This window comes from Trachypithecus francoisi, unplaced genomic scaffold (genome assembly GCF_009764315.1).
Source record: "Trachypithecus francoisi isolate TF-2019V2 unplaced genomic scaffold, Tfra_2.0 Lachesis_group14, whole genome shotgun sequence".
NCBI classification, from domain to species: domain Eukaryota; kingdom Metazoa; phylum Chordata; class Mammalia; order Primates; family Cercopithecidae; genus Trachypithecus; species Trachypithecus francoisi.
In genome coordinates this window covers 39,281,330-39,300,734 of record NW_022681459.1, presented here as the reverse complement: position 1 = coordinate 39,300,734, position 19,405 = coordinate 39,281,330, and the positions used below count along the sequence as shown (strand labels likewise).

The 19,405-nt window shown below is 47.6% G+C and overlaps 1 protein-coding gene across 1 annotated transcript in view; it reads right to left on the bottom strand.

Moving 5' to 3' along the window:
• Positions 1 to 5,812: 5,812 nt before the first annotated feature.
• MAPK1 (mitogen-activated protein kinase 1) overlaps positions 5,813 to 19,405 on the bottom strand; it is a 113,657-nt gene continuing 100,064 nt past the window's right edge. Inside the window, exons 8-9 of the mRNA XM_033234081.1 lie at positions 16,459 to 16,584; positions 5,813 to 9,731 (exon numbers count right to left, since the gene is read on the bottom strand). Coding sequence (XP_033089972.1) covers positions 16,468 to 16,584 — 117 coding nt within the window. The 3' untranslated portion in view covers positions 5,813 to 9,731; positions 16,459 to 16,467. The remainder of the gene's footprint in view (positions 9,732 to 16,458; positions 16,585 to 19,405) is intronic.

Sequence of the window (19,405 nt, the reverse complement as noted above, 5' to 3'; positions counted from 1 at the left end):
CGGGGTTTCACCGTGTTAGCCAGGATAGTCCGATCTCCTGACCTCGTGGTCCCCCGTCTCGGCCTCCAAAGTGCTGGGATTACAGGCTTGAGCCACCGCGCCCGGCCTTAACTTCTTTATATTTTTTTTTTTTTTTTTTTTTGAGACGGAGTCTCGCTCTGCCGCCCAGGCTGGAGTACTGTGGCAGATCTCAGCTCACTGCAAGCTCCGCCTCCCGGGTTCACGCCATTCTCCTGCCTCAGCCTCCCGAGTAGCTGGGACTACAGGCGCTCGCCACCTCGCCGGCTAATTTTTTTGTATTTTTTAGTAGAGACGGGGTTTCACCGTGTTAGCCAGGATGGTCTCGATCTCCTGACCTCGTGATCCGCCCGTCTCGGCCTCCCAAAGTGCTGGGATTACAGGCTTGAGCCACCGCGCCCGGCCACCATATATTAAATGGTTAAACTAATGCCTGGCCTCTCTGCTCAGTTATCAGTGTTGGGAGGGCAGTCCCGTTTGTTTTGTTGACTGTAATACTCATTGCCTTACAAATGCATGTATTATCAGCCATTGCCTGTCCCTCCCCCATTTGTATGACTTCTCCAGTAGCCTAGTCATCCTTTCTATACTTTTTTTTTTTTTTTTTCTGAGATGGAGTCTCGCTCTGTCGCCCAGGCTGAAGTGCAGTGGCGCAATCTCAGCTCACTGAAAGCTCCGCCTCCCGGGTTCCGGCCATTCTCCTGCCTCAGCCTCCCGAGTAGCTGGAACTACAGGCGCTCACCACCTCGCCTGCCTAGTTTTTTTTTTTTTGTATTTTTTAGTAGAGACGGGGTTTCACTGTGTTAGCCAGGATGGTCTCAATCTCCTGACATCGTGATCCACCTGTCTCGGCCTCCCAAAGTGCTGGGATTACAGGCTTGAGCCACCACGCCTGGCCTATACTTTTAAACTAGTTAGATGACTGTACTCAATTCCCTAGCGAGACCTTCCTGCTGCCAACCTGACGGTGATGCCCGTGCTGCCAGCTCTGTCCTACCTTGGTCCACTGTGGAGGTGTTAACAGTCACCTGTGGTCTTGTTCTGTTTTCTCAATTGCTCAGTCTTTTGTAAAATTTGCTGTCCTCTGAGTTCCCATCACCTTTTTTTTGCTCCGCTGTGCCAGGCACATTATGCTATCTGTGGGAGGTAGACAGGTTCCCACCCTTGCTTATTCAGAGCAGGGAAAGTTCTACTGATTTCATTTCATAAAAGGATACCAGTGATAAAAGTACTTGAAAACCACTGCTTTGTGGAATGTGTAATGCAGCAGACTTTCAAAAGCAATTTAGAAAACAAATTGTCGTCCAGGCTGGAGTGCAGTGGCACAATCATGGTTCACTGGAGCCTTGATCTCCCAGGTTCAAGCGATCCTCCAGCCTCAGTCTCCTCAGTAGTAGGCTCATGACACCACGCCTGACTAATTTTTAATTTTTTTGCAGAGCCGGTGGGGTGGGGGTGGGGGTCCCATAAGTTGCCCAGGCTGGTCTCGACCTCCTGGGTTCAAGCAATCCACCTGCGTCAGCCTCCCAAAGTTCTGCAATTACAGGTGTGAACCACTGCATCCAGCCACAAAGCAATTCTTGAAAAGCAACCAGGGTTGGCTTCCAAATGCTCAGCCCTATCATGGGTCTCATTCTGTGGCCTTAGTGCCTTCCTCCTCCTTATGTAGTTGGTTCCATCTCAGAAAACCTACATTTCCTAGCCTGTAAAGCTTAGCCCACTCCCCATGGAATGGGAACAATTTAGTAGTTTAAAGGAAGTATTAAGAAAGAGCACTATCTGGGATTAAAGAGGGGGCAGGCTGAAGGAATGATGACATGGCCACTGGGTCACTGCCTGACTCTCCAAACTGGTCTCAGAACTGGCCCCTCTGCATATGGACTGCTAGCTCGAGGGCCCGCACTGCTGAATGGCAGCACATCTTCCTCCAGTGCCTTGTTCCAGGCTTGAAAGCTTTGCCCTCATGTCCCAGGGCACTGCACACCCCCACACCCCTTCTTCACACATTCGGCTTCCCTTGTCCAGGGTCCCACCATAGAGGAGCCTCCCCTGCTTCACCCACCACTTTCACAGCTCACAACTGGCTTCTGTTACTGTCTGGTCTTACTAAACAAAAGGGGCAGTGCTCCTTCTGGCCACAAAATTCAAGGATTCCTCCCCAACTTCTACCTAATCAGGTACTTCTCTTACCTAGTATTTTAATTTTGACATGTCTTTCCAAAGCCTGTGTCCGGAGCATGGTGGTTCTGTGCCGAGCTGAAACTGCTGGGATTCCTGTGCTTGGGACACATCCCAGCACATCACAGGGAACAGTTCCAGAGCATGGACCCGGTGTCACATTTCCAGTCGACTCAAGGGAGAGCATCTGTAGGCCTGATGTGTGCATGTGGGACATTATTATATGAAAAACTCCCTTAGACTCTAAATTTTGGTAAGAAGTTAGGAAACAAGATGAAGAAGAAAACAAAATAATTTCTCCAGGCCTTGGTGATTAAAGATGCCTTTCCTTTCAAAGCAAGCAGGCTGCTGTTTTCTGTGTGTGCCCCATAGTACTAGGGTGACTCTCGGAGTACAGGGAGTGACAATGGCCCAGAGGATCCTTCTGATACCCAGATAAAGACAAAACTTTGCTTTCTTTTTTTTTTTTTTTTTTGAGGCAGAGTCTCGCTCTGTCGCCCGGACTGGAGTGCAGTGGCCAGATCTCAGCTCACTGCAAGCTCCGCCTCCCGGGTTTACGCCATTCTCCTGCCTCAGCCTCCCGAGTAGCTGGGACTACAGGCGCCGGCCACCTCGCCCGGCTAGTTTTTGTATTTTTAGTAGAGACGGGGTTTCACCGTGTTAGCCGGGATGGTCTCGATCTCCTGACCTCGTGATCCGCCCGTCTCGGCCTCCCAAAGTGCTGGGATTACAGGCTTGAGCCACCGCGCCCGGCCAAAAACTTTGCTTTCAAATGGAGAACTGCTACTGTTCACATTCTTGCTGTAATCATCAGCTTTTACACACACATTTGTGGATCCCCACAGAAACACCACAGGCCCCGTGCGGTGGCTCACACCTGTAATCCCAGCACTGTGGAAGGCCGAATCATCTGAGGTCAGGAGTTTGAGACCAGCCTGGCCAACATGGTGAAACCCCATCTCTACTAAAAATACAAAAATTTGCCAGGTGTGGTGGCGCGCGCCTGTAATCCCAGCTAGTCGGGAGGCTGAGGCAGGACAACTGCTTGACCCCAGGAGGCAGAGGTTGCAGTGAGCAGTGATCACGCCACTGCATTCCAGCCTGAGTGACAGAGCAAGCCTGTCTCAAAAAAAAATTTAAAAAATAAATATCACAAAGCTACTGGACATCGGTCTTCTTGGCCTGCATATGGCTGAAAGATGTTTTCCCTTCCCCCAGGGACTGGCAGCTCCAGGCATTTCCTGAAAATGGGAATTGTCCTGCTGCAGACCCTGCTCCTGGCCTCGGGCGCTATGACATATTTGGCAAGAACTCAGTGACTGCTGAATGGATCTGGAGCAGATAAGAAAGCCAGCGTGAAGTCCCAAGGAAACCCACAGGATTGGCACTGGTGTCTTCCATTAGGTATTTTGTGACTAAAGCTGGACAAGGTCTTTCTTCCCTCCCTCCTTGCTCCTGCCACCACTGTACATAATGTCACCATCTGCGGTGAGGGTGTATACCTGGCTTCACAGTTCCCCGGGCAGCCCTAGACAACTTTCTGCTCTCCACAGACACAGTCTAGACTGGCGATGCTGGGGCGTTCTACATCATTGTCTGGACATGGCGGGTCTAGGACCACTGCCCACACATGCTTAGCCACAGCAGATGCCCAGTCATGTAGTCTCTGCTCACATGCCACAGCCCCTCCACCAGCCCTATGGTTGCATCCCACATGGTCTCCCCACTGCACCTCCTCCCCTTGGTCTTCTACTTAGCCCAGCCCAGCTAACATGACATGCAGGCAGAGGGTGTCCTAGCGTCATTGCAGGCCCTTCCAGTGGTGGGCAGCCCTCCTATTACAATTTTCACGGTGGCTCTGCCTCATCGTCAACAGAGACCTTGTCTCCCACCTTCACCTGCAAAAGACGTCATAGGGGATGACCTCCCTCCATTCTCTCCTCTCCACCTGAAAATGATACTGTCTTCAGCTGTCCTTGGTGCCAGACTCAAGAGAACGAGCCCTGTGTCCATCTCGGCCCCATGGGGCCCAGTGCCATCATCCCCTCCACTGTTTCTCCGCCTCACTCTCCTTCTTCCTAGAGTCAGGGATGCTAAGCCTGTCCCTAGGAAAACCCATTCCTGCACTGCTCCTCTTTGGCCACTCCCAAACTATGTCCCCCTTGGCTTCGGGGCCGGGGGTGGGGGTCCACACTTGCCTCCACAGCCTAGGGGTGTTTCCTGTTCCCCTCAGATGGTCCAGGCGAGCTCTGGACGTGTTGGTTCTGAGTAAATACAGTGAACCAGCCAGCCTAGATGCCGGTCCGAACTGCCATCTGGAACTGCTGAGTTACTGCTGAGAGGAGGAGCCCATCACAAAGCGGGGAAAATGGGACCAGGCTTCTCTGCTGAACAAGGAAGACGATTATTCTGATTTCTTTCTACAGAATCTGGACAACAGAGAAGAGTGTTAAATCTCTCAGGGAGAGGGCCAGTGGAATACTCCCACGGTGCTTCAAATACCCCATTGGAAACTCCCAGTTTACGTGCTATCAGCTGACTTCCCTGAAGGTTTCTGACAGGAGGGTTTCCTCTCAGATTAGCAGATACGTCTGTTTGCAGGCATTTTAGTGAGACCTTATAACAAAATTTAATGAAATAAAGCAGCATTTAAAAAGACTTGCTATTTACTGAGTACCTGCTTTGAAGTACTATGCTAAACAGTTGAAATGTATTTTTTTTTTTTTTTTTTTGAGGCGGAGTCTCGCTCTGTCGCCCGGACTGGAGTGCAGTGGCCAGATCTCAGCTCACTGCAAGCTCCGCCTCCCGGGTTTCCGCCATTCTCCTGCCTCAGCCTCCCGAGTAGCTGGGACTACAGGCGCCCGCCACCTCGCCCGGCTAGTTTTTGTATTTTTAGTAGAGACGGGGTTTCACCGTATTAGCCAGGATGGTCTCGATCTCCCGACCTTGTGATCCGCCCGTCTCGGCCTCCCAAAGTGCTGGGATTACAGGCTTGAGCCACCGCGCCCGGCCGAAATGTATTTTTATAATCTTTACCATATACAAGGCAAGTAATATTGCTTCCACTTTACAGCTGACAGTCTGAAGCAGAGAAAGAAAGCAGAGACGCAGAATGACTGGCCCATAGCCAGCTGCAGTTCTAAGCAGGGGGTAGTTCTGAACTCAGCTGGATGAGTCCCAGGCCTGTGCTCTTTCCACAACACCACATCCAAAACATTTTCCAGTATCTTTGTTTTGTAAATAAGTCATTGCATAATGCCCAATATTGGTAAGAACCAAATGTCCAAGAACCCCTATCTTTATGACTTCTTGCTCTGAAATAAGGGGTTGCCCAGGACATCTGCCCAGCAGTGGGGCTGCTGAAGTTCAGGAGAATGAGGAGATGGGTGTGGGCTCCGCCTACCTCCCCCCATAGGCGAAGGTCTGCAGAACCACCTGGAGAACCCTAGGGAGCACTGACATCCCCATTCAACTCGAGGAGCAGCTCACAGCCCTAACACAAGTTACCACACGCAGAGCAAATCTGGAAGACATCTGGGGAACGTAAGGAAGGACTAGACAATTTCATGCTTTCACGGATGAAACTGCAATTAAACTATACATGCACGGTGCTGTGTTATTCTGGTAATACAGGGACACAATTTAATGATTCTAAGGATTTTTTTGTAGTTTTTTTTTTTTACAAGTCAGGTGCCATAAACATTCAAATAATCCATCTTTTAAAAAGTACGTTTACAACATCAAAAGAATTAAGATGAAATATAAACCTTTCTACTTACAATTTTTATACAGATTAACCAAATCACAAATACCACAAATAAATGTTAATGTTAAATTGTAACAATATAATGAATAAACATTCAGATTCTTAATAAAATCTTCCTTTAACATTTTTTAACTTACCATTATGCTAAATAGTCTATGCAGAATTTTGGGGTGCAATACCAAGAAGGCACCAACAGTACAAAGCAGATACAAAGCAGTTTCAGAACTTTCTTGAGTGCTCTACACAGATAAACAGCACAAAAAAAGGCAACAAGCTTTAGGTAAACCTGGTGCAACCCTGGAGGACTTGCTCTGGGTTTCCATTTGTTTCTGACCCATCGTGTCCAGGTGGATGACGTAAGAGAAACCGCATATTCACTGTTATAGCCTCTCATCTGCACTACAAGAGTATCATGTTTCAAACACCAGCATAACAATTTTAAAGCACAAATGCTTTAAAAATGTGTAAGCGAAAGGATTGCTCAGATTTTCAAAACCATTACATTTACAAAAATATTTCCCTTAAACTTGGGATTGCTCCAAAACATTGATTTACAAATATAAAAGTATTATGGAAGGACTCAAAGCATGTGTGCATATGTATGTGTGTATTAACATACTGTTACCATACTATATAAAAGTTACCAATTTAAAAACCATATTAACATATAAGCAAATAAAGAGAAAACAGTCTCCTCTGAATGGTTGAAATATTATGTGGCATGTGGTGTGGGTAGTTTACCTTTGCGATTCCTTAGAGACAACCACTGGTGAGCCACATGTAGCTTGTCAAAGCTACCGGTTACATCTACACTCACTGCCTGTGCCCAAGAGCATAAGGAATGAGTGTGCACAGACCACACACTGTGCACTGCACACCGAACACACTATTCTTCTACCCAGATGCCACAATGTCTGCATGTCTCTGCTAGCTTTGAGAACCTGTGTCAGGACAGAGTCCTCACGATGAGTTCTTTCAAATCCATCCCACTGGCTTGTTCGGTATTTCTTTTATACTAAATGAAAGGACTGGAATGTTTCAACAGGAATTTTTTGCTTACATTTTAGACACCAAAAAAGCTATTAGTCTGAAAGCTTATTTGAACATACTAATAGTGGAGGTGCTGTTCAGTGTCACTAATATGAACTAAGATAACCTAATCTGTACATTTTTACAAATGTAAGAAGAGCCAAAATGATGCATCTACTACACATGATAGCTAGCGCTTTTCATAGGTACCTTGGTTAGGACCATTCTCTGCCCTGTTACATTATGTTTGGCATGATTAATAAAAAGCACACAACTTATGGCTACAATGATTCTAGAATGAAGTTAGTGGTTTCATGCCAATCTGACTCCACAGTACCAGGAAGGGGAATGGGAAGGAGCTCACAATCTCCAGATGTTAGTAGCCAAGGCTGTGGTTTTCTATTTAGAAGAGGATTGCAAATTAACCTCATAATACTAACTTTCCATTTAAAAAGTATAAAGAAACAAGAGTAATAAAACTGTCAATGTTTTAAAAATGAAAAGTGACTTATCAGTGTTATCAGGTAACAGTCAAATTTCTGTGTCTTGTCAATGCTGTGTGGACCTTCAGATGGCAGCTCTGAGCACGCAAGTGAAAAGGGCGTATTTCAGGGCAAGAATAGAGATGTGGGTCTGTTTTCCGAGGATGAGCTGGCTATCCTTCCTCAGCCACAGGAGTGGTGAGCGTGAGCACCCTGGGCTGGGTGGTGAGGACTGCGCACTGCGGGGCGGCCCTTCCCAACACTCGGCTGTGCCCAGCAGCAGCTCTGGGGCACACGGGCAGGCCCTCTTTAGAGAGAACCAGGGAATCCAACCTGAGATGGGGCTTCTTCGTTAGGGTTTGACAGAATATTTGAGACCTAAGATTGTGAATAAAGGAACATGACAGAATCGATTCTCTGCTGAGCAGAGGTAAAAAGGACCTTACAGAAACACCTTTCTAACTCATTTTATGTAAACCCAAGTGCTGGGCCAGTGCCTGGGCGGCAAAGTGAGGCCTGTGAGCATTTCTGCGTTCAGCACAACCTGAACCTGACTGTCCATTCAGACACGCTGATCCAGAGGAAAGCAACACTGAATCTTAACATGAATGTGAAGATAGAAGATGTACATTTATTTTCATGAATTACAAATGCATTTCTGTTCATATTAGCAGGCAGTCTTTATATAACCCATTCTCCATTGCTGTCAAAAATCAAACAAGAAAAAAGGACAGCTGAGAAATGAAAAGCTAAAAATAGAATTATTTTTCCTAAATGATCTGCTGGATAGCATTTTCTGTGGAACACAACTCAATCGAGGTAACAATAGAGTTTTCATTTCAATTGTAGGCATGTGGCACTTGGACAGTCATCTCTGCACAGAAAGCTGTAACAGTCATGCGAGGGTACAGTAATTATTGAACAAGGCAAATTTCTCACCACAGAGAGCAGTGGGGAAGTCAAGAGGAGGCACCGCACTGGGACAGAACACCGAGTCAACTCCACAGTACACAGTGGCAGGAACAAATACTTAAAGAGATCAGTAAAATATGGATAGAGCTCCAAACACGAGTTAGTGCTAGCTTTTTCTGACGGTCTGACTCAGCAGTATCAGAAATATTTGAGTACTTGAGGACAAACAGTGCTTCATGTCATGAGCTCGTGGAGGCTTTATTACAAATTGTTATATTGTAGGTTGAAAAACGAACTTGAGATGCTGACATGCTGTAGAAGGAAAAAGAATTGTATACTTTCTTATTTAAAGACGCAGTGTTCCTCTCTGCTAAATCCTCAGGCATGGAACATGGTTACTGAAACACACACATTTGAAGTAGCTCAAGGGCGTATGTGCACCAGCGTGTGGAGTTCCACCCTGGGACATCACCAGAAACCACCCACAGCTCAGCACTGCAACCTTTGTACTTCTCTCACCGAATGCCGAGTGAAGCTGCCACTTTACATCTTTTTTTATAAGTCTTACAAACATTAAGTACTGCACATAACGCTTCTTGGCAAGTGTTACACCTCTATATGGTACAAGTGACCACAGTAAGTCTACAGAGTGACATTGCTGGGTGCAGTACTTCCTTTTTATTTAGAAAAATGACTGCATTTCTAAAAGCTGGGTCAATAGCACATACCTTATATATGTTAGTGACTACCATGATATGAGAAAAGACGTGCTCCCCAAGGATTCCCGAGACGGAAGCACTTGCTGCAGGCTGCAACATCAGCCAAGGTATTTCCACAAGCTCCTGCTCTGGGGCAACAGTTATGGTCAAAGGGTGAAGTGCAAATAAGGGGCTGTCACTGACTTAAAGTGCCCTAGGCAGTAGCCTTCCCTATCATAAAGTGAGATGCCAGTGACTAGAGCCAACTGGGGAAGAATCTCTCTCTGGTGCGGCTGCATGGTCAGCAGGGCATCATGTAGAAAATGATTCAGGAGAGGGAGGAACCACTGCATCTTTCAAACCAGAAAGCGGTTAGTGACTAAAGCAACAGTAAGCAGTAGGTGCACTGAAGTACATACTGCCGCAGGTCACCAATGGGTGACACACACAGGGCTGCCAGGAGGAATTCTCTGGACTGAAGAAATTCTTTGAAAGCATAAAAGCCACAACTACCAGAAACCGCCCCTCCAAACGGCTCAAAGGAGTCAAAGTGGATAAGCCAAGACGGGCTGGAGACAGGACCAGGGGTCAAGAACTGGGAAGAAGAACACCGATGTCTGAGCACGTCCAGTCCTCTGAGCCCTTGTCCTACAGAAACACAAACAGACCACTGAGTTAAGAGTGAGTCATGTGAAAACAACATTGTCATCAGCATCACAAAACACAAAAGTGACAAGAGTGAACCACATTAAAACAGCAGCAGCAATAGCATTATGAAAATAGAAAAGGGAGGCCGGGCGCGGTGGCTCAAGCCTGTAATCCCAGCACTTTGGAAGGCCAAGACGGGCGGATCACAAGGTCAGGAGATCGAGACCATCCTGGCTAACCCGGTGAAACACTGTCTCTACTAAAAATACAAAATAAACTAGCTGGGTGAGGTGGCGGCGCCTGTAGTCCCAGCTACTGGGGAGGCAGGAGAATGGCGTAAACCCAGGAGGCGGAGCTTGCAGTGAGCCAAGATCCGGCCACTGCACTCCAGCCTGGGCAACAGAGCGAGACTCTGTCTCAAAAAAAAAAAAAAAAGAAAATAGAAAAGGGAAAAAAAAAACTCCTGCAAAACAGTCATCTCATTGGACACACTTGGGCAAGAGTAACACACGGTAGTTCTGAAGGGGCCAGGGTCAGCCCTCACTCCACAGGCACCTTCTCTCAGACAGTTCTGAGGTGGTTTCCACAACACTCATAGGAAAGACACCACTCCCCCAGCCTACACGGACTGCAGTGTTCCCAAGATGCCCTTTATTTATCATAAGACATCCAACACTAGTGCTCGCTTCGGCAGCACATATACTAAGATAACCAACACTACTCCATGGTCAAAATTAGAGTTTAAGGGCCTTTGAAAAATAATACATCTTTATGCAAAAGGGTCTTCTGCCGCCTCCTATTCTTAGCAAGTCTCTCTCTCTAAATGACCAGCTAGGACAGAGTTAACTGCACAGTCAGGGGACAGTGCCCTGTTAATAATGCTCACATTTTCTCTGACTGAGGGCAAAACAGTCCTGGTGGGAAGTGTGAGTGGGGGTAATGGGCTGGGGTTTTAGCAAGGAGCTGTCACTGGTTCTCACAGGCAGGAGAGGTGCTGATCACGCAGGTCAGAGGTGACCTGACAGCTATGTTCCCATGAGGCCTCTGAACCAGCGCCCTGAAAGGAAGCATTTCCCTCACTCTCTATGCCCGGCCAGGGCCCACCTGGAGTATCACACCAGGCAAGCACAAGCAGCGCGCTTTCCCTGTTTTTCCAATGTCTCTACTTTTACTTGGAGAAATTCTATTCCAAACCAAATCTACTCCAACTGTTTATAGGCTAGTGGTTCTCAGATGCTAGCCTGGAAAGCGCCTGGAGGGCTTGCTAGAACAGATTGCTAGAGGTGGGCACAGAGCAGCCACACCTGCAAAGCCACTGCCTCATGGCTTCCACTGTAATGAGTGAACTTCACTCCCAGCTATCGATCATGCTGTCCCATCCGTTTTTTTTTTTTTTGAGACAGTTTCTTTTTTTTTTTTTTTTTTGAGGCGGAGTCTCGCTCTGTCGCCCGGACTGGAGTGCAGTGGCCGGATCTCAGCTCACTGCAAGCTCCGCCTCCCGGGTTTACGCCATTCTCCTGCCTCAGCCTCCCGAGTAGCTGGGACTACAGGCGCCGCCACCTCGCCCGGCTAGTTTTTGTATTTTTAGTAGAGACGGGGTTTCACTGTGTTAGCCAGGATGGTCTCGATCTCCTGACCTCGTGATCCGCCCGTCTCGGCCTCCCAAAGTGCTGGGATTACAGGCTTGAGCCACCGCGCCCGGCCGAGACAGTTTCATTCTGTTGCCGAGGCTGGAGTGCAGTGGTGCACTCTCAGCTCCCTGCAACCTCTGCCTCCCAGGTTCAAGCAATTCTCCTGCTGCAGCCTCCCAAGTAGCTTGGACTACAGGCACCTCCTACCACACCCAGCTAATTTTTACATTTTTAGTAGAGGCAGGGTTTCATCATGTTGACCAGACTGGTTTCCCTGACCTCAAACGATCCACTTACCTAGGCCTCCCAAAGTGCTGGGATTACAGGCATGAGCCACTGCACCCAGCCTGTCCCATCCTTAAAAGTGAAAACTGCCACTCAAATCATGTTCTGCATTCTGTGGTTCGGATGAAGAAGCCTGGTGGAGAAGGCCACTGGAGCAACCAAGTGTCTCAAAACGCAAACAAAACAGACTCTTCCCTTTGGAGATTCTCATTGGTGTGAAATGTTTTCCAGCATGAAAATCTAGCAGAGTATCACTTATTATTTCACAGAGCACTTTCAGAGCTGTGGTTTTCATCTGCCACTCAGGAGTTGGGGCAAGAAGAATGGGTGTTACAGCCGAACTGTGGACTTGGAGATGGGCTGAGAGGGAGAAGTGGTCTCTTTCATGTAGAGGTGAACTGCAGCCAAACCTATGGGCTGGAAGGACGTTAAGCTGCCCTAAAATGCTTTCATCTTCAATAAACCAAAGGGAAATGCGGTTCATGCCCCTAGTGATCAATCCACCTGAGAAAATTCACAATCAGGCGGATGAAGAAGGAAATTGAGCACTGACCTCTACCTTCACCCGCCTCACAGGGTAGGAGACTGAGGACATGGGCTAGGTAGGAATGAGGCTTCTCACAGGTAGTAGGCATGTTCAGCTTTTTTTTTTTTGAGACGGAGTCTCGCTGTGTCTCCCAGACTGGAGTGCAGTGGCGCTATCTCAGCTCACTGCAAGCTCCGCCTACCAGATTCACGCCATTCTCCTGCCTCAGCCTCCCGAATAGCTGGGACTACAAGCGCCCGTCACCATGCCCGGCTAATTTTTTGTATTTTTAGTAGAGACAGGGTTTCACCGTGTTAGCCAGGATGGTCTCGATCTCCTGACCTTGTGATCCATCCGCCTTGGCCTCCCAAACTGCTGAGATTACAGGCGTGAGCCACCGCGCCCGGCTGGCATGTTCAGCTTTTAAACTTGCCCATGGAAACTGACCCCCTTGAGCAAAACACAATGAATATACTTTGACCCTTTAAGATCTTTCGGCCAACACTACAAATATCACTTGATTGCTTCCTCTACCAAATGGGCCCCACAGCTGTGCTCTGTGGTCCTGGGGTGTATGTTTCTAGGCCCTTCCTGCTGCAGCCAAACGGTCAACAGTGCCCTCCCAGTGTTCCCTCGTTTTATTACACGTTTACCTCCTGAGTTCTCCAATTTAGAGTTCCTGATCTCCAGTGTGTGGGCTGAAAACTCAGAGACAATGCTCCTTAGTACTGTGAATGAATCCTGAGACCTTTCCCAGGGAGCAAGGCTAGTCACAGGCAGTGTGCAGCCTGCCACTGTTTCATGCTGGCAAACATTTCAAGAAAATGGCATTCTGGGTCCAAAATACCTAGATTCTCTGCTTAGTTTTGCTACTTGATATACAATCTTGAGCAAAGTGCTCAAAGGCTCATGTCTTCAGTTTCCTCAATCATAAACATGGGATGCATGCTGACTTCCCAACATTCTGTTGTGATCACCAAAATGAAATGTTTATGAAAGAACCTATCCCATAGTTTAATCAGCCAACCCAGCCCCAGCTTCCCCTGGATTCATGTGATATTCTAGATGATTAAATTATAAGTCAGTCTAGATGTTGGCAACTTCCTTTGCAATGAATGGATAAAATGAGATGGGTTGATGGGTAGATAGAGGAACAGATGGACAGATCTATGAGAAAACTAGTAAGATGTTAATGTTAACGGTATAATCTAGGTGGGAATATGGGTGTCTACTTTAAATTCCTTCAACTTTTAAGAATAGTTGAAAACTGTCATTAAAAGAATGTTGGGGGGAAAAATCATGCTGTAAGCACATAGAGAGCATCTGTGTGTCTTTTGTGTCTGGAGCAAATGAACAACACACAGAGGTGACCGTCCTTGCCACGCCGGGACTCTCAGAGTGGTGGTGGACCCGACGGATACTGGTCCCCCGCCTTGCAAGGCTGGCTTCAGGAGGCTTTCTGTAACTGTGTCCTGTGGCCCCAGGAGCAACCCTGCTGCTGTCTTGTCATCCTTGTGCCTGCGGTGCTGCCTGTCTCCAGTGGCCTGGCCAGCTGTCCCCCAAGTCCTTGCTCTCTGAGGACCTCCTGCATCTTTACTGCCGCCAGAGTCACCTGAGTCACTGCTTCAGGTCAGGCAGCTCCCTGTGAGGGAGAGCTGGGCTCCTGGGGAGGCAAAGGCCACAGCCTGGGCCGGCCTCTTTCTCTGCAGTCCCCTCTTGCTCAGCTGTCTGGCATGATCACCTTCCAGGTTCCGCACAGCCGTGCCCCTCTCCAACCAACAAAGAACCCAACTGTCAGGTTTCAGCTGTAGCCCAACTGCGAGTCGGCCACACTCTGAGAGGCTTTAATGTCTGCCTTACCCTCTGGGGCCCACCATGCCCGTGCCCACCTCTGGGACTCTGTACACTCGTTTACATTTCCTGCTATGAGGCTGCTGGAAAGCAAAGCCTCGGTCTTATTCATCTTTGTTCCCTTCCTAACTGGCAAAAGGAAGTGCTCAATGCTGATTAAGTCATGAAAAATAAATTATCACGTCGACCCCAGAAGCTCTTTTATACTAAAAATGTGCCCAGTTGTGTCTGCGTGCCTTTCTCCCCTCCTATGGGCCCCTTTGAGGTCGCATTTAGATCCTGCTTGCTCCACTTGCTCTTGGTGTATAAGGCAGACTAAGCAGGCAGCACGCCTGACCTCAAGCAACAGAGAAGATGAGTGATCACAGACCACCACCTGGCTGAGGGAAAATGACTGTGAAAGGAATTGTGAAGGAAGAAAAGCAACAGAGGTTGCTCCGTTCCATCTTCTAGGTTCTGTAAAGGGCAAAAGAGTAAACCTCTCAGGCCTCACAGGCCATCCAGGTCTGTTGTGACTCCACTGCTGTAGAGGAAAGGCAGCAAAGGTAACCTGTGAGCAAATCCAAGGCCCTGTGCGGCTCCATTTACAAAAACAGGCAGCGGCTGACCAGGGTCTAGTTAACCTGATCTTGTACAGACACTGGGAGTGTGTCCTGGAGCCTCACGGTGGGGCAGGGACTCTTGAGAAACAGAGACAATTGCTCTACTGTGAGCGCCTTACGGAGGAGCCAGAAGTTAGTTCTGTGGGGACTGCAGGTGTGAAAATGGTTGGATCCTGGGGCCCAGCTTTCTGTCAGTGAGTGAGTGTGCAAATCACTGTGGCTAACACCTTCCTCCACTAGACAGCCACATAAGTATGGGGCAACAGAAGACAGGAACCAGCTCAGTCCCCTGCTGATAACAGGCTTCTTTCTCAGTCACTACGCAGGGCTTATGGCTAGTAGTCCATTGCACATCCTGTTTGCGTGACTCCACAACACTTCCCTTGGGTTTGAGAGATCGTCTTTTGGGGTGTGTCTGGTGTCAACAGCAGGCTAAGCGAGGGCTTAACAGTGCCAGCAGCCCTGCCTCCCCCAAGTTGGTAGGTTTAGAAAATTCGCAGTCTTTCAGACTTTGCCTTTCCTCCTCCTCTTGAATTTGCCGCTTCTCCCCACTTCATTTCTAGTCCAACGCTACAGTCCCTTTGGTATGGAAGACCAGGCATTTATTCTTAGCTGATGTCCTACCCAGTCTTCCCTCATTTCAACCCCTCCTGCTTTGATGTCAGACTTCTGAAAACACCATTTTCCATCCCCCAAACTACCAATTCCCTGCTCTGTTGCCCTGCCTGGCTTTCAGCGCTATCTGCTTGGAGGCTGTGTGGGTCACTCAGTCCTCAGCTCATGTCTGCTTGATTCTTTGTCCTCAGTGACAGGGAATGGACGCCTGTAACTGCAACACGGTTCTGTCCAAAGCATCTCCCCAGCAACTGCTTCTACCTTGGCTCACAATTCTTTTTTCACTGCTCTTTTCTACAGAGTTCTAAACACAAGTCCAGTTCTCTCTCCTCTTGTCATATACTCTCTAAAATCAAGATTTGCCTTCTTTTCCTGTATACTTTTTTTTTTTTGAGACAGCATTCACCCAGGATGGAGTGCAGTGATACAGTCATAGCTCACTGCAGCCTTGGACTCTTGAGATTCAAGAGATCCTCTCACCTCAGCCTCTCAAAGTGCTGGGATTATAGGCATGAGCCATTGTGTTGGGCCTACTCAATTTTTAAAATCTACCAATATTGTCACATTGTTCACCTCCCCTTATGACCTAAGCACATGTAGCTTCTGTGCAGGCCCATGTAAATCCCCCTGACTGGCCAGCCCAGCCTCCATCTCTTGGATGAAGTTTCCCCAGCTCTCCAGCCTACACTGCTAGTCTGAACTGGTAACAGGGTCTGGGCCCCTTGCATGTGACATCAACTGTAGAACCAGGTCCCAGCTAGGAGTTTCTGAAGGGGCAGGCACAGAGGACCCTAACACTAGATTCATCTAATTGGCGGCTCTGCATTCCCTGGGAGGAAGGGAGTCCTGAGGCGAAACCTTTCCAGAGAGATGCTCATGTAACTGTGAAATGCTCTGGACAGGCAGCAAGGAACGGATGAGAACCCAAAGATGAACAAACTAGAATATGAAAAAGTTGTTTCCAAATAATCACATTCACTACCCCCCTTGAGAGTAAAGGAGGTACCTGGAGTTTCTAATAAACAAGAAAGAGATTCCTAAAAGAATATATGTAACTTTCTAAATAATTTTTAATTCTAAATTAAAAAAAAAAAAAAACCTTTCAATAAGGAGCTTGGAAAAGAATACAAAATAACAGACCTCGAGGAACATAACATTCTAGAAACAAAAGGCAGTGTCTCCTTTGCTGGAGTTCACTGTATTAAAGCTCCAGGTACCTGACAAATTTAAGATCTGTATCCTGGCTGGAATCTAGCAGTCTCTTCAAAAATTAGTTCTTTGAGCTTTTCCTTAGGCAAGTCATCCAATTCCATGTCGAACTTGAATGGTGCTTCAGCAATGGGCTTTAAGAGAAAACAAAACATTTAACAGTCAAAGTTGTTATGGGTAAGGCAGTAATTTACTGATTCATAAAATGATCACTGCTCAGATTCTGAATTTATACAACAGGACTGATGTCCCATAAAAACTTAAGAGTTGCTGGCTGGGTGCGGTGGCTCACACCTGTAAATCCAGCACTTTGGGAGGCCAAGGTGGGCGGATCACTTGAGGTCAGAAGTTCAAGACCAGCCTGGTCCAACATGGTGAAAACCTGTCTCTACCAAAAACATAAAAAATTAGCCAAGTGTGGTGGTGCACGCCTGTAATCTCAGCTACTCAGAAGGCTGAGGCAGGAGAATTGCTTGAACCCAGGAGGCAGAGGTTGCAGTGAGCTGAGGTCATGCTGCGGCACTCCAGTCTGGGGGACAGAGTGAGACTAAGAGTTGTGCCCACACTCCGGAAGGTCTCATAAGCACTTAGACCGGGAGCAACTGAATCCGTTTAAAGTGTTCTTCTGAACTTATCACAAATCCCAGAAGAATTTTTAAATGTGTTAAGGCAGTGAATGTTGAAATAAGAGAAATGTGCTGCTGTGGAAGTGGTGGGTGTTTATCCAATCAACACCCATAATACTAAAATACATGCATTTTGTTAAATAAATCATGGTATCTTTATATGAAAAAACATCTTAGAGCTGTTAAAAATTAAGCTGCAAGGCCAGGCGCAGTGGCTCACACCTGTAACCCCAGCACTTTGGGAGGCCAAGGTGGGAGAATCATTTGAGACCAGCCTGACCAACATAGCAAAACACCATCTCTACTAAAAATACACAAAAATTAGCTAGGCACGGTGGCAGGTCCCTGTCATCCCAGCTACTTGGGAGGCTGAGGAAGGAGAATTGCTTGAACCCAGGAGGTGGAGGTTGCAGTGAGCTGAGATTGCGCCACTGCACCCCGGCCTGGGCGACAGAGCAAGATTCCATCTCAAAAAAACAAAACAAAACAAAACAAAACAAAAAAACTGGCCAGGCATGGTGGCTCACGCCTGTAATCCCAGTACTTTTGGGAGGCCGAGGCAGGCAGATCCTGAGGTCAAGAGATTGAGACCATCCTGGCCAACATAGTGAAACTCTGTCTCTAGTAAAACTACAAAAATTAGCTGGGTGTGGTGGTGCGTGCCTGTAGCTCCAGCCACTCGGGAGGCTGAGGCAGGAGAATTGCTTGAACCCGGGAGGTAGAGGTTGCAGTGAGCCGAGATCACACCATTGTACTCCAGCCTGGCCCGGTGACAGAGCAAGATTCCATCTCAAAAAAGAAAAAAAAAAAACAAAAAAAAAAGAAAAAAGAGAAAAAAAATAAACTTCAAGGAAGATTAATAGGAAAATGCCTATGTTGTGTCAAGAAAATGAAAACTATTTTATTTTTAAAATTTAGGGCCGGGCGCGGTGGCTCACGCCTGTAATCCCAGCACTTTGGGAGGCCGAGGCGGGCGGATCACAAGGTTAGGAGATCGAGACCATGGTGAAACCCCATCTCTACTAAAAATACAAAAAATTAGCCGGGCGCGGTGGTGGGCGCCTGTAGTCCCAGCTACTCAGGAGGCTGAGGCGGGAGAATGGCGTGAACCCGGGAGGCGGAGCTTGCAGTGAGCCAAGATCACGCCACTGCACTCCAGCCTGGGCGACAGAGCAAGACTCTGTCTCCAAAAAAAAAAAAAAAAAAAAAAAAAAAAGAAAAAAGAGAAAAAAAATAAACTTCAAGGAAGATTAATAGGAAAATGCCTATGTTGTGTCAAGAAAATGAAAACTATTTTATTTTTAAAATTTAGGGCCGGGCGCGGTGGCTCACGCCTGTAATCCCAGCACTTTGGGAGGCCGAGGCGGGCGGATCACAAGGTTAGGAGATCGAGACCATGGTGAAACCCCATCTCTACTAAAAATACAAAAAATTAGCCGGGCGCGGTGGTGGGCGCCTGTAGTCCCAGCTACTCAGGAGGCTGAGGCGGGAGAATGGCGTGAACCCGGGAGGCGGAGCTTGCAGTGAGCCAAGATCACGCCACTGCACTCCAGCCTGGGCGACAGAGCAAGACTCTGTCTCCAAAAAAAAAAAAAAAAAAAAAAAAAAAAAAAATTTAGATACAGAAATATAAGACTGAGAAGAAATACTCCAAAATGTTAATAACTGTAACAAGATTATAGAGCTACATCTTTGTAGTATGCAAAAAAACACTCTTGTATTTTCTCACAAGTTTTCTTTTCTTTTTTCTTTTTTTTGACACAAAACCTTGCTCTGTTGCCCAGGCTGGAGTGCAGCGGTGCGATCCTGGCTTACTGCAACCTCCTCCTCCTGGGTTCAAGTGATTCTCCTGCCTCAGCCTCCAGAGTAGCTGGGATTATATGCGCCTGCCTGCCACAATACCCGCCTAATTTTTGTATTTTTAGTAGAGACAGGGTTTCACCATGTTGGCCAGGCTAGTCTACTCCTGACCTCAGGTGATCCACCCACTTTGACCTCCCAAAGTGCTGGAATTACAAGTGTGAGCCACCACATCTGGCCCCATTTTTTTTTTTTTTTGAGATTAAGTCTCATTCTATTGCCGAGGCTGGTGTGCAGTGGCGTGATCTTGACTCACTGCAACCTCCGCCTCCTGGGTTCAAGTGATTCTTATACCTCAGCCTCCAGAGTAGCTGGGATTACAAACACGCACTATCATGCCCAGCTATTTTTGTATTTTTAGTAGAGAAGGGGTTTCCCCATGTTGGCCAGGCTGGTCTCGAACTCCTGACCTCAAGTCATCCGCCTGCCTCGACCTCCCAAAGTGTTGGGATTACAGGCGTGAGCCATC